At 36.8% G+C, this 16,275-nt stretch overlaps 1 protein-coding gene across 13 annotated transcripts in view; it reads right to left on the bottom strand.

Moving 5' to 3' along the window:
• LOC109111256 (ankyrin-2-like) overlaps nt 1-16,275 on the bottom strand; it is a 151,187-nt gene that overhangs the window by 111,738 nt on the left and 23,174 nt on the right. For 5 of the 13 annotated variants that reach the window (XM_042760902.1, XM_042760903.1, XM_042760905.1 and 2 more), the window contains exon 1: nt 5,009-5,826. The exons of 2 other annotated variants lie outside the window; for them this stretch is intronic. In XM_042760902.1, coding sequence (XP_042616836.1) covers nt 5,009-5,137 — 129 coding nt within the window. In that variant the 5' untranslated portion in view covers nt 5,138-5,826. Of the gene's footprint in view, nt 1-5,008; nt 5,833-16,275 lie in introns of those variants that run through there. 6 more of the 13 variants (XM_042760910.1, XM_042760911.1, XM_042760912.1 and 3 more) reach the window with 5 other exon arrangements.

The following is a 16,275-nucleotide window of genomic DNA, read 5'->3' as shown; positions in this document are numbered from 1 at the left end:
GAGCTGTGACCGTTTATTACAAATTAAAATGCTACACAATGTTACACAAGTAAAAGTAAAAATTAAATTAACAGAAAACATGTTGACGTTACTCTGTAATGTGTCATTATTATTATTTTTATTATTTTTAATTTTAGAGTATCCAAATTTGGATGCAATACACTAGTTTCCACCAGAGAGAGAGAGAGAGAGAAAGAAAGAGAGAGATTTCCACATAAACCAAACAACAGTACTCCGGTTCACATTGAAATCTCTAGTATTAAAGTGGTCTCGAAAAAAGTTGTGTGCGTTTGTTATGTTGTAACAGTGTATAAATTACAACAAAATGTAACTTTTTTGGATGAACTATTCCTATCATTTAAACTTAAATGATTGGGAATAATATCATAGAATACTGTGCAGTTGAGCACACTGATAAATGGCTCATATTGTCTCCTTTCTTGCTTTGTCAGGAGGTTGGTGATTGGTCTTTGTGGCCAAGTTCTGAGAGAGGCAACTGTCACCTGATTAGTTAATTTAATAATTTTAAAAAAAATTACACGGCTGATCAAATATGCTACAGTTGAATGAACATCACATATTACTGGGATATGAAGTTCTCACTAAAATGTCAACCACCACACATAGTTAGTTAACTGCACTTAGTAGAAAACAGTTGGATCAAATCAATAGCAATGAAAACATGTATTTAGTAATGTTTTCTGCCATGATCTTATGTTTCTTTGCTTCCTGTATTTTGAGTAGTAACTCAAGGTAATTCCCAGCAAATATGATTAAATATTTAGCTATGCACTATTTTTTTATTTGATTATTTATTAATTTATTGCGGATAATAATACCACATTGCTATTGTTGTAATATCAATGTTATAATGTTGTTTTGTTATTTAATTATACCGAGGTAAATATTTATACGGAGGTGTTGGCAGTTAGTGGAAAATCAGACTTCAACTATCCCCCCAAAAAAATATTAAAGATTATGTAGCCTACCTGTTTTAAAATTCTCAGTGACCTCTCTTATAAAACAGCATTTATTTTGTTGTAAACTCCAAATATAACTCACTCCAACATAAATGTTTTATGTTGTATGATTAATGTGATGTGTAAACACATCAAAGATAAGTGGTCAGGCTGTCAATTCATGAAATTATCAGCTGTCTCCTTAGAAGTCAGTCACTGAATACAGCTCTCCTCCTGACATTCATTCAAAAAACCCTAATCCATTCTCACTTTCAAGGCATCAGATAATAACAAAAATTGTGTCCCAAATATCATGTCATGATGACAAAATTATACACCAGCATATAATTTAACGCTAATAAAACTAAGTTATAGGCTAAAGGTATAGGCTATTGACAGAAAAAATATTGTTGATAGAAAAAAGAAAAGTGCCATGCATCGCATCATTTTCTTTCTTAATGAAAATTTTGTCATTAATCACTTTCCCTCATGTCGTTCCAAACCTGTAAAAGCTCTGTTCGTCTTTGGAACACAATAAAAGATATTTTGGATGAAAACTGGGAGGCCTGTGACTGTCCCATAGACTGCCAAGTAAATAACAGTGTCAAGGTCCAAAAAAGGTATGAAAGTCATCTTCAGATTTATTCATTTTGCATTAGGAATTGAATTTTGGGTTATATGAAGTGACGGGAACACTTTTTGTAAGCGAAGAAAACAAAAATAACGACTTTATTCAACAATTCCTTTGTCAATAGTCTCCTCTGTGTCTCTCCATATCAGATGGAGATGGCAGATGGAGTATTCTGATGAAGACTTTCTTACCTTTTATGGACCTTGACACTGTTATTTGCTTGGCAGTCTATGGGACAGTCACAAGCCTCCCGGTTTTCACCCAAAATATCTTAAATTGTGTACCGAAGATGAACAGAGCTTTTACAGGTTTGGAACCACATGCGGGTAAGTGATTAATGACAAAATTTTCATTTTGGGGTGGAGTATAGCTTTAAGGTGCATTCGACTTCGGCTGCAATGAGATTTGCCACTTGCAGTCAGGGAGGAGTTGAACATTGTGTGCAAAGTTGGACACTTTCTACTTTCCCGTAATGATGATCACACAGTGTCAACGTACTTTATCACAGATGGCACGGATTAGAAACAATATTTGTCAAATACACAGATGTTTCAGATGTTTTCATGAAGCAACAGAAACACTTTTCATTCAATAATTTATGTACTACTTAAGACCGTGCCTGTAAAATTTAAGCCAATAGGCCTACTTTTAAAATATCATGATAAACATGGCATTAACATCACATGAAACACATTTTTTGCTGTTATAAAAGCACATTTGTGAGCATTAGTGGAACTTAAAGTGTCAAAATAAATGTAACTTGTCAACGGTGAATCCAGCCAATCGTGATATAACTGTGTCATCATCAGAGCTTGTGTGGCCACTTTGAAAAAGCAGCTCAGAATGAGCCAGCCGGCTTGTGTTACTTTATTGTCATACGTCACAGTGATGTTGCATCGGCAATCAGTACACAGTCTCAAGTCAGACAAAATTTCTAACCAACATGCACTGTTTCAAGCCAGATACTAATTGGCTGTGCAGTGCCCAATCAAGTCGAACACACCTTTTATTGTTTTGGCCCAGAGTTTAGAAAGAAATAATGAATAAATTAGTTCAGGACGACACAGTAATACTATCTGGATGTGTTACAATACACTCTCAAAAAAGGGAACAAAAGTCAGGGGCAGTATCTTTTTAAAAAAGCTTCACAGACCATATTGCTACAACGACCCGGTCCTGCAGATTTGCCTTATACAACATTAGGAAGATTAGACCCTTCCTGTCAGAGCAAGAAAAAGGACTTCTTGTCCAAGCTCTTGTTCTCTCCAGACTGGACTACTGTAATGCTCTCCTGGCAGGCCTTCCTGCATGTACTATCAAGCCTCTGCAACTGATCCAGAATGCAGCAGTGAGGGTTGTCTTCAATGAGTCAAAAACAGCTCACGTTACTCCTCTCCTCATCAGGTTACACTGGCTACCAGTAGCCGCTCGCATCAAATTCAAGGTACTGATGCTTGCCTACAAGACGACCACTGGCACGGCGCCAACATACCTAAGCTCATTTGTTCAATCTTATGCGCCCTCCAGAAGTTTGCGCTCTGCAAGTGAACGACGCCTTGTGGTGCAATCCCAAAGAGGTTCAAAATAACTCTCACGGACCATTTCCTGGACTGCGCCCAGCTGGTGGAATGACCTCCCGATCTCAATTCGAAAAGCTGAGTCTTTACTCATTTTCAAAAAACATCTAAAGACTCATCTTTTTCGCCAGCACTTAACCAACTAATACTAGTACTTACCTTTTATTTTCTTGTCTATCATATTCTTAAAAAAAAAAATAAAAAAAATAACCCTGGCTATGTGTTCTGTACTACACTAACTGAGACTTGTCATGGCACTTGTATACCGTTGTTGTTCTCTTGTTGATCTGATTGCTTCTATTGTTCTCATTTGTAAGTCGCTTTGGATAAAAGTGTCTGCTAAATGATTAAATGTAAATGTAAATGTAAAAGTTACACCTTGGTATCTTAGTTACCCATAGAGGGTGCATTGTACCTTAAAGATACATATTAGTACCTTTTGAAAGGGTACTGCCCCAGTAATAGTTTTTTTTACCTTTTTCTGAGAGTGTTCCAGCACTATACTAAGGTTAAAGGTTAGAGTGTCAGGAGTAGGAGTATTTGTTTTCATTAATGCGTAGACAAATGTTAATTTCAAATATTGCATATCAGTCAAAGCACCATTAAGCAAAAACTTCACACCATTTCACTTTCCTCATCACTGTGAAGTACTATATAATCGTCTATGTTGATTACAACTGTGCAAAAAAAAAAAAAAAACATAAACAATAACAACAACAACAAAATAAACACCACTAATCATTTTTATGACTTAAGTGTTTATGACACATTTTGTTCATAGACCAATTGCTATTGCCATATTTCATCAAGACTGATGACCTGTACAGTACACCCGTTACTCAAAAAATTTTAAGGACTACAGTGTATAGCTAGTCCTAACATGAACAGCAGTTCTGGACACAAAGCTTTCCCACTGCTTATAAATTCTGTGTTGTATCTGCTGATAACTTGAGTTTTTTATTGTTAAATTCTTTATTGTCAAATACACTCAAATACTCACACATTAAGATGCATGAACACACACTCCTTTGTGCTACCACATTCAGAATGCATGACAGATACACCCAAACACACATTGCTTCTGAGTGCCAAGTCTGCGCTATTACACTTCAGCTCTGACTACAGGACTAAGACATGTCCTTAACTTCTCTTTGCTACATGCAGATAAACCGTTTTGGTTTCTCACACAACAACACAGCATTGGATGGACAGCAGGAGCACTGTAAAGATGCAAAACCATAAAGATATGTGTCATGGTCATGTGTCGCATCAACTAATAGGCAATGATTATTACTGGATGCTGTGCATTAGAATGCCAGAAAAGTATGTGTGCAGATTCAGAGGGATGTGAAAGAGATGAAATAAAAGGACATACACATTTCTGATGCATGAACTACAGTATAATCTAAAATATAATCACACATTGTGCTTTGGGTGTAACATCATCCTGAAGAGGTTAAAAAATGCCTTTTAAAGATCTGAAATATGATTACTGTAGTGGACATCATGCATCAGAGGGTTGAAGTGGTATAAATACAAACTACAGGCTTTAACTACTAAATAGTGACAAAGAAAAATACTACCTATTTAAACCATTTATTAAAAGTACTACATAATGACAATAAATAAACTAAAATAAATAAATAAGAGTGCATCCATGTAGCCTTCTTTAATGCTAGTGTTCTTCTTTCTCAGGCAGGTGCATCTTAAGCCAGACTTGAATGCTGATGGATTGTTGATGGATGGTTGGATGAGAGGGTGGAGGAGGTTATTTGAGGGCCCATGTCCCTGATGCTCTGGTGGAGATAAGGTGAGATGGAAAATGCCGATGCCTGCATTACCTTACACCTGCGCTCGGCTCTTTCATGTGAGCGCCTTCTTTTCTCACGGGCTTTCTCCAGCACTTTCAAATCGTGAGCCTGTTCCATCTCCATTCTGGCCTTTTTGATGCTCGCTGCAGCATGCGCCATAGCAAAAGTCCCTTAATATCAGTAGCGATAAGCAGAAATCGAAGGATGAATGATGTTAGCAGTGAAGAAACAGGTCTTAGATTACTTTCAAGCCCAAGGGCAGACGAGTAACACCCACTGTCACAGCTCTGGAAGTACGCAGGGAGGTAGCGAGAGAGAAAAAGGAGAACAGAGAGAAGCAGTGATGCTCAACGCCTCCCACGACAGGTCTAAATAAACAAGCAGTATCAAGCAGCATCCTCCTTCTCCCGCTCTCCGGAAAACTACTATTAAGGTGTGAGTGTATGTGCGAGGGAGATAGAGAGAGAGAGCGCTATAAGGGGTGGAGGAACTATATGAGCATAGATTAAATAATTAGAGGTAAACAGGAAGAGGGAAATAGGGCAGACCCATCCCCCCATGTGTCCTCAAGCTGCCGTCAGCCGCTTAGCTTTGGATTGTGGCACAATCAGTCATTAGACAACACGCCTTCCTGACCAATCACATTTTTTCAGGGGTCTCTGGGCAGGGTGGTAGGGATGGAAGGGTGTGGCTACTGTACTGTATCGCTCACTGTTGCTGAAGACAGGAAATGGGTGCAGCCATGCGAGAAAAAACAGGAGGGGGGGATAAAAGATCAAAGACACCACTCGGTCTTCTGCAATTCCCATCCCTTCGACATTCCCTCATCTCACTTCCACCCGTTGAAAGAGGACTTGGTGCAGTCCACCTCTGTGTGGTAATACTAGCTGATTTATACACTCATAGATGCTGCTCTCTTTCACTGAGCCTTTTTCAAATCCCTATACTCATTATACTGATTACGGTACAAAGAGACAATGGCAAAATTTTGACAAGAGACAATATACCAGAGAAACTATAAAATAAGAGAAATCAATAAAATTGCATTCTTTTGTTTTATAAACATAATAGAAAATACATACCTATCTGTTATGTCCTATTGGTTTCTGATGGTAGGACTAAACATATTAAATAATAACAATATACAGTATATATTACTATTATTATTATTTATTTATTAAATATATGCCTATATAATCTTTCTACCAGGTGGGTTTTAACACTAACAATACATAGCCATTTTGAATTTTGTACATAAATTTATTGTAGTAAAATGTATATATATATATATATATATATATATATATATATATATATATGGTGCAGAGTGTTTTTTTTTAATACATGAATTGTCTCTCTTTATTAACCCCCCGAAATATTTTGTTAATAAAAGACTATTATTAACTCATAAAATAATGTTTTTATTTATTTATTTATTTATTTTATTAAAAACATATTAAATAAACTCAAAACAAAGCTTTACAGCACAGGCCAAAACAAAGCTGGCTAGTAGATGAAGACAACAAAACACAGAGCTGAACACAACACACCCCTACATCCCCCTGAACATAAAACAGGAAGGTAAGAATGCTTTGAAATCCATGAAATAGTAATATTTCATGAACTGTCTGACTTTCATGTATCATGGTGCAGTAAGCAGAATTCATAAAAGTTAGCTATGTGAAATAAATTGCTAACTGCATGGAATAACAGCGCAAATCGTGGAGAGTGTTTTTTATATTGTGAGTAGTCTTCAAATAAACTTATCTCATACATATAGTATAGATTACTATTTATATAATAATTTAGCACTTAAAAGTATACCCTGAAAAAATGGTGTATGTCCATCCATCCAGGGTCACAGGATGGTTGGAGCCTATCCAGTGTCTCATGAAAACACCCTGGATGGATGGACAGTCACAGGTCTTATGTGCACACAGTCAATATACAAGCATACAGACAATTTAGCATCTTCAATTGACCTGCCCTGCATATCTGTAGGGAACTGGAGCACCTGAAGGAAACCCACGCCAACATTTAGAAAACATGTAGACTAAAAATCCTGGATCAGCTGGGAATCTGCTTGCTGGTGAAATGTTGTGTGTCAATGTTATTTGCTTGAATGTTAGTAACCAGACAGTTTCTGGTCTCCACTGACTTCCTTTTTTCCCCTTCATACGATGGAAGTCAATGGGCACAAACACATTCTTCAAAATATATTATTTTATTTTTTACAGAAGAAAAAAAAAAACATACAGGTTTGAAACAACTTGAGGTTCAGATAATGACTAATGACAGAATGTTCATTGTTGAGTAAACTATCCCTCTAAATTAAAGTTCATTAATATCTTCCATAGGTTTTTATATTTTGGTATTCTCTCCCTGCCTCTCTCTCTCTGGTAATAGCAACTACTGTTGTGCTAGCATGTAAACTTTAAAACCATGTATGTAATAATAGCCTCACATTAAATAAATTTCAAGTATGATAAGGTTTCACACCTGTAGGTCATTTCTAATTCATTTAGTTAATGGTATTACAGCTTGCTCCTTGTTACAACTTTCTCTGGTTCCCCCTTCAAAACTTAATTATACCAAATCAGATGCACAATAAATTGCTGAAACGAAATTAACATTTATTTTATAAAGTAAATAAGAAAACATCCATTTCAAGGCTATAGGTAGATTTCTAAAACAGGCACTTTTGTACCGATTAGCCTGACAACACAAACAACACTGGCTACATTTACATGCAGACTTTTTGGTTCAATCAGACTGAATTCATTACGATTGATGAATCTGATTGTAGTGTTTACATGAACGCTAAATAAAGTGATCGGGTTGATGTGCGCATTTATATGTCACAAGCTTCAAATCGGAATACATTTTTTGACATGCGCACACTGCTCAAATAATGAAAGTGAAAGTGACAGATAATATAGAGTTTCTCACTGTTTGCACATAATAAGCACTCTCCTACACGGTTTCTTTATTTGTTTTTAACAGCAGGATTAATATTTACCCGTTTATGGATAAATATACATATAAACCGCTGTGCTGTGCTGCTCATATTTATCACAAAAAAAAAAAAAAAAAAAACCTCCCCGCGCCCAAAACGGGTTGCATGTGGATGAGTATCCAAAACAAGGTTGTCCTGCTCCACTTCACAGTTGCCGAGTTAAAGGAGAGTTTTATAATGATAGGACACGCATTTATACACCACTTTACTCAAAAGGAAGAGCCGCTCCTTCCGTGCGTCATACGTCATTACGTTATTTCGGCGTCATTGCACATGCGCAGTCCTTTCAGTTTCGTGGTTCAATCCGATCGAGTGTTTTCATGCAAACTCAATCGTATTAGAAGAGGAATAAACCACCCCCTTCAATCCGATTGAAATTTCATCCGGATCGAGCTCAATCGGATCGATTAAGGTGTTTATATGAATGTTTTTCAATCCGATTGAGCCATCAATCCGATTACAAACAGATTATTTGGGTGCATGTAAACGTATCCAGTGGCTCAGCTATCATTGATAATTTTCCAAAAGTGTCAGTCATCAGTAAATCTCGGACCACAACTAATAGTGTTAGGCCTAAGCTAATTTTCAACAATAACAAAAAGACCACAGTCTCCTATTACTATCTTCATTTCAAAGTGTTTTGTGTTAAGGATATGTATTTAGCTCAGATTAGCAGTGCAGGTCAGAGCACAGGCTAGTCAGTTGTTTCACTGGAAATACTTTATCGTGGCGCCATCTGCTGGTTGTCTATTCTCTAGAGCTGCCATCTCCAGCCTTCATTTCGACAGAAATAGAACTATGGTGTTTCAACAGTTCCCTAGAGTCGTATGTTACCTTTACAGTCATAGTGTACTTACTGCTTAAGGATTTCAATTGGATTTTAAAAGATTGTACTTAATAGTGTACAAATGTTCCCAGAACAAACATCAAACAACAGACTAATATTATCAATGAAGGATTGTGTTGTTTATTTAAGGTTGTATTTTACACAAGCACTCACATAGAACAATATATGGCTGATTAAATTGTAGAGCAGAGAAAAAATTTAATTTCAATGACTACTCAAATTATTATTTTTTTATATTTCATGATTTTCCAGTCTTGAAGATGACAAAACATTTTGAGGTTTTCCATACACTGTGGGCATTGATTTAAAAAAAAAAAAAAAAAAGGTTCTAGAAGGTATTATTTATTAATGAAAACACCATACTTTCCATTGTGTCTGGGTATGAGCTACACAAACACAAAGCAAGACACTAGTATAACTAAACATTTTACCCCACACATAGACAATTACAAGCTGTATTTTTGTGTACATTTTTGTGCTACATTTCATTTTGACCGAGTCTGGTGACCCCTGCGATAGAGCATGGCACTATCAAAACCAAAATGTTTTAAGAGAATACACAACTAAATAAAAGGTTTGTTTGTAAAATCATAAATAAATGTTTTTTTAATCATAAATTAAATAAAAATAAAATAAAATTAAGAAAAAGAAAAAAGTGAATACCAACAGCTTTTAATCAGTGTCTTCAAATAATCATTCACTGAACTTCATGAAAATTGGTGAGTTATTAAAAAACAAATATCAGTACCAAAGAGAAAGAACTGTCACTTGAACTTGATCTTTAAAAAAAAAAAAAAAAGTTATTAGTGGATCCCTAATGGTTAGTTTCATCAAAATGAATATATTATGGTGAATAATAACATCAACCTTTTATAATAATAATAATAATACATTTTATTTATAATGCACTTTTCATCAGAGATCTCAAAGTGCTACAGGTAAAAAAAAAAAAACCTTTGCTAAAAAGAAACGTCTTAAGGCCTATTTTAAAACAGTGAGTGGATTGAGGTGCCCTCAAGGAGTCAGTGAGGGCATTCCACAGATGTGGGGCAGCAGTACAAAAGGCCTCTATCTGACATCAGGATTTAGAGAGCAGAGAAGGTGACAGATCTGTAAGTCTTTGTGTGTGTGTGTGTGTGTGTGTGTGTGTGTGTGTGTGTGTGTGTGTGTGTGTGTGTGTGTGTGTGTGTGTGTGTGTGTGTGTGTGTGTGTGTGTGTGTGTGTGTGTGTGTGTGTGTGTGTGTGTGTTGGGAGTGGATTTGCGGGTATTTGAGTGTTTTCGAGTGTGTCAGTAGGCCAACAGGGGTGACTCACAGATTACACTAGTGATGCCATCTGTTTGGTTCTTTGTACACTCACACACATGCAGAAATCCTTGGCAGACGTAACAGCAACCTTACACAAAACTTACTTTACTCATTGCCACATTTGGCAATACATGGTTTTACTGTATGTATCATCCATTTTTGACTAAAATGTTTCAACCCATTTGTAAACGCCATTGTATGTCTGTTCTGTTTTTGACCACTGGGTGGAGTGTGGGCCAGTATATAGGTAGGCAAAGAGTAGTCAGGTGTGTAATTAGAGGGAAGTACAGTGTCTGGAGGTAAATATGTGGAGGCATCCAATGATATTTTATGTGCATTGTGGAGCAGAACTGTGAGTTAAAATGACCTGTGATGAATAAATCTGATAAAGCAGTATTTGGAGGACGATTTTTCTTGTTTGGATTTCATACGTCAGAAACTACCCTACAACACCTCAAGTGACAAAATGACTAGTATTTATGTCACTATACCATTAAAACCTAATTGAAAAATATGTGCCTCTACATAAATTTTGGCTATACAAAAAAAAATTAAAACTAGAGGCAGTTAAATACCAACAACTACAACTTTTATTCCTTCTTACATAAATTAAGATTACAACAGCAGATTGTCAATTAATGAATCATTTTCATGTGATTCCTTGCACAATACTATGTTATGTTCTCAAAACACCTCTACCATAGTGTATGATTTATAAACTAATGTTTGCATCACATATCCAGCTTTCCAGCTAACAGGGAAAATTCTCATAACTTTGGCTATTTTTCTGGCAAGGTCTCTTAAAATTATTAAAAAAAATTCTTCCAGCAACATGAATTAAATGTTTGTTCAATATAATCTGGTTTAATAGCATTATTAAAATGTTATTTATACACTGTTCATAGAATAGTTTTCTGAAACATTTTAGGTGGACATTAGTCTATTTTTTTAACATTACTATTTAGTACTTGTTTCAGATGGATTTAGAGAACGTTCAAAAGTAATGTTCCTGTAATGTGTGCAAAATGAGCAAATTAACATGTTTTCTCTAACTTTGAAATAACCAAGAAAAACATTCAGAAATATTTTTTTTATAACTTGATGGGAACATTAGCAACACATTCTTAGTACAGTACATGTTTTGTAAATGTACTGGATCCAAGTGAGAGCTCAGGTATATTTCTTGTAAAACACATTTTGACAAAGAGCTCAAAGTTTTTTTTTTTGTTGTTTTTTTATTTTTTATTTCTTATATTAATAATATTATTAATATTACTGTTGGATTTAACATAAGTATGTTATTTATGCAATAAAGCATTAACCTTTTAGCTCCACTCACTGGATATTTCATTTTCGAATTGCCCTGATGTGAATGAACCAGTGTAATAAAATTTTGATACAGTCACATTTATCTGATTTGGACAAAAATTAACTAGCTATTTTAGCACCAATCACGTGGAATTTCACTTTGAAACTGCTGCAAAACATGCAAGAAGCAACATATTATAATTTTTGCTAAAATGTAGTCACACATTGGCTACATGTAGGCACACATTGTTCATGAGCCTGGGATGCAACAATGCTAATATTTTGATGGCATTTAAACATAAATCTGATTTTGGTGCATGGTAAGTTTATTCCGTAACCTTTCTATTTCAGTTTATCCAAAAAGATTATATGAGATATTACTGAAATATATGCAAATTCATCTACTAATACACACTTAATAATTTACAAGTTTCTGCAGTTAGTGCATGTGATGCAATGTCGTGTAACACATTTCCATGACACAGTCCATGTTTTTTTCACTGTGCACCATGATTTAGATATTTATGTTATCACAAGATCTCTAAATGTGATTGTTGACCAAATGTAGAAATGTTATAAGATGTGTGCAAAAAAGAAATAACAATAAATATACAAAGTGCTGTGATTAACTGGCCATCTGTCCAGGATCTTCTCCCTGCAGCATACCCTGCTAGTCTACAAAGGATAATGGAAAACAGTTTGGAATGGGGTTCCAGTTCCAGTTCCAATTTTAAGGATCAAATACTTCCTTTTTTTTTTTTTTTTTTTTTTTTTTGAGTTACTTCTTTTATCAATCAAACACATTTTGGCTTGATCATTTCTGCCTGGTTCCTGGCATGCAAACTGAACCTTTTGCTTTCTAACAAAGCATGGGCACAATGGAACTTACCTGGGCCCTTGAACATTTTATTATAGCTGTGATTTTCAAAAGCTAATCACACCCCACAGTCACACATAAAAGCATGCACAACCCATTTTCTACTCTGCTCGGCCATGAGCTCTTGGGTTCAATTATTCTGTGATCAATAAAAATCAGAAATGAACTGTCAAATCAGTGTGTTAAAAACAATAAACATGATATAAACAGTCATAAAATTAGGAGAGAGCACTTTGTTAGGCTTTTTTTTTTAGGTTTTGTTCAAACAAAGCAGAATCAAGTCAGTGAAAATCAGAATATTTACAATACAGTACAGAAGTTGTTTTAGTCAATTTGAAGTAATTTGGTCACTTCAGTTGGACACTTTGGCCCTTGTCTTCAAATAAATTAATTCTGTTTTAGCAACTGCTGAAAATGCATGTTTTCACTATCATGATTAATGATATCATGATTAATGATAATGCTCCTGCCTGCAATGGCACATTTATTATGTGCATTTTTTTAGAGATAGTGGCTACAAACAGGAATTTGTCACATGAGAGTTCTCATATGTGCATGAAACATTTTTTATTATGCTGTTAATAATTGTAACATTGAAAGGCCTCTTCTTATTACCCCTGCATGCATGAGCGTGCTTTTATTTGGCATATTGTTTTTTTTTTTTCATATCTCAAAAAGTTTTTGTTTTGCCATGTACACATTGTGTACAGATCCTTTAAAACATTTTGACATTTCTATGTATAAAACACTGTGCACTCTGTGCATGTAAATAGAACACTGTATATATTGTCAGTTATCTTCTATGAAGATTAAGAAAACTTTCTGCAACACAATGTAACACAAAACTGTAGTAACACTACTTATGTTTATTATTTTGTCTCTTGAATAAACAGTGATTTATGTTTTACCAGTTTCATTTTTTTCTTTATTAAATTTTATTAAATATTAAATCTTTATTAAATATTGCATTTTAACTTCAGATGACATTGATTAATAATACTGTATAATATCAGACCACAACTACAGTTTCCTTTCAAGTCGGTCTCACTACATTGCATAGCTCATGCTATAGGGTTATCCCCCTCTTTCCTCAAATATTGAAGCCTGACTGCACTGCACTGGTAAATCTTACCAGCCAATGACGCACAAGCTAGGGGGGAGACCCCACTATATAGCTCGGTGCCCAGCGTCATTAACGAAGCAAGCATCGAAGACTTCTAGACTACTTTTCGCCATTGACTACTTCTCGCTGTTGACTTCACCTTAAGAGGATGCCGCTTCACAACAGTTCCCTTTCGGTGATCCAGCAAGAAGACAAGAATGTCGCTCAAGGAGTGTTTCGCATGCAGTGGGCCGATCAAGCTCCCCGACGCACATGAAACATGCGTCTTTTGTCTGGGCCAAGCCCATGCAGAAGTCGCGATGAATGGGTCGGACTGACCCTTCTGTGAGCAGATGACAGTCAAAGCCCTCCATGCCAGAATTTCTGTAATCCTAAACTGCACACCGGCTAACCCCTTGCCTTCACCCAGAGACTTGTAACCTAAAGGTTGCGGGTTCGAGTCTCAGTACCCGCAGGGTAGATGGGGGGAGTGAATGACCAGTGCTCTCTTCCATCCTCAATACCACGACTGAGGTGAGACCCTTGAGCAAGGCACCAAACCCCCAACTGCTCCCTGAGCAGATGGGTTAAATGCAGAGCACAAATTTTGAGTATGGGACACCATACTTGGCTACATTTGGTGCTTCAGTGGAAGACGACGCTGAAGACAATGGTGCCATGTGAAATGCAGACTCTGGATCTGGTGACTGTTTGAACTACCTTTGGTTTTGCAAGCACAGATTCATTGAATTCAAGCAGGCAATAGAAGCAGTTCCCTGAGAAAATCTGGAGAGTAGCCTTTACAGTTGCTACTTCCTAATACCCAAAAAGGATTGGGGTCTTCACCCTATTCTCGATTTGAGCCTGCTAAAACATGCTAGCAAAGAAGTCATTCAAAATGATAACAGTAAAACAGAGCAGGAAAGTTTTCACTACGGATGCGTCACTGACGGGCTGGGGAGCCTTTTGCAATGTCAGACCGGCTGTGGCACTTAGACGAGCACGCAATGAAAGTGCCATATATACTGCCTAGAACTGAAGCTTTTTAGCTTTGAAGCACTTCCACTCATAAATGATCATCACATCTTTTTTCGAACTGACAACATGATGGTGGTGTCTTACATCAACCATCAGAGAGGTATTTGTTCACGCTTGCTACAGAAGCTGGCAGACCCCTTCCTCTTTTGGATGGACAGAAACCTCCTGTCTATTCGAGCAGTCCATGTTTTCAGCAATCAGAACTGAGGCACGGATATGATATCCAGAAGTGGCCCAGTTCATAGGGAATAGAGGCTATATCCACAAACTATTTGGCTGGTCTGGAGTCAGTTTGAGGAGGAAGAGATCGACTTGTTTGCCTCAGAAGAGAACACGCATTGCCTGCTGTTCTTCTCGCTGATGAAGGCTCCTCTGGATGGGGACGCTCTTTTGAGTCCCTGGCCCAGGAAGCGCAAGTATGCCTTTCCCCCATTGATAATAATGAACTAGTGCTGCCCAAGATCAGAAAGGAAAGGGAGACTGTGCTCTTGGTCGTGCTGAACTAGCCCAACCAGCCATGGTTTCCAGAGTTTTTGGAGCTCCTAAAGGCTCCCCGGTGGCTTATTCTGTTGCGGAGAGATCTCCTTTCCCAGTTGAAGGGCACGATATGCTAACTCAGGCTGGAGTAATGGAACCTGCATGTTTGGCAGGTCAGCGTGAGGGATGAACGCTAAATGTATCTCAGCCAATCTTGGATACAATAAGGTGGAAGCAAGAGCTCCTTCGATCAGACACCTGAATTGTTTGAAATGGAAGGTTTTCATTTCATGGTGTACAATGAGAAATGAGGATCCAGCCAGCTGTGCTGTGTCTGTCATTTTATCCTTTCTGCAAAACTGCCTGGAATCTGGACGCATGCCATCTACTTTGAAAGTGTAAGTGGCTGCTATTTCGGTTTTCCATTTGCCCATCGATGGTCAGAAAGCATTACCTGGCAGTGGGGATATGTGCCTAACCTTTATCCGTCCCTCCCATACAAAACCCACCTTTAACAAAAGTGTCAAAATGACCTGAAGGATAAAAATTACACTTTTTTTAGACCAGAAAGCTTATATTGATCCATTTTATATATTTTTTCTTAATATTTAAGTAGGTTTTCTTATTATTTTTGGAGATTTTTATTTTATTTACCTTTTATTTATCTTATTTACCTTAATCATTCATGTTTGTGACGAGTGGGGCGGGGCCGAGAGCCATGGGAACGGGTCGAGGCCGGTGGAGTGATTGGAGATGAGCGGCACCTGCACCACTCACCGGTCTCGAGTCCCACGGAGGAGATCCGGAAGGATGAAAGAGGAGTTACGACAGAGAAGGACGAGAGAGGACCAGGCCTGGACTTTATTTTGTGGTTTGGTTTTGTTTTGTTTGTGTGCGGCAGTCGTCCGTGATGGGCTGTTGCGCTGTTTTGTGTTTATTTTGTTATTAAAGTTTCATTTGAATGTTCTCCTGTTCCCGTCTCCTTCTTCCAGTGATTATGAAGTTTTTATAGTGTTACAATGTTATAAAGTGTTTATATGTGCATGTGTAGAGCATGTGTGTGTTTGTGTGTGTGTAAATCTTTTTGTGTCAGGGTATAAATCTTTTCTGGATTGTGTCAGATTTTGTATTTTTAAAAAAAATAACAATTTATTTATTATTATTGTTTTTTTGGACATTCCATTCATTCCTATGGTGGGTCATTCCTATGAGGGAAGGATTTGTTACTTTTTTATTACACCCACATAAAGTCCTCAAATCCACTCAGTTATTTTTTTTTTTTTTTTTTTTTTTTTTTTTTTTTGGTGTGATCCATGTTCAAGTGT

The sequence above is a fragment of the Cyprinus carpio genome, chromosome A7, assembly GCF_018340385.1.
Source record: "Cyprinus carpio isolate SPL01 chromosome A7, ASM1834038v1, whole genome shotgun sequence".
Lineage (NCBI taxonomy): Eukaryota > Metazoa > Chordata > Actinopteri > Cypriniformes > Cyprinidae > Cyprinus > Cyprinus carpio.
This window is presented reverse-complemented; position numbering and strand designations above follow the sequence as displayed.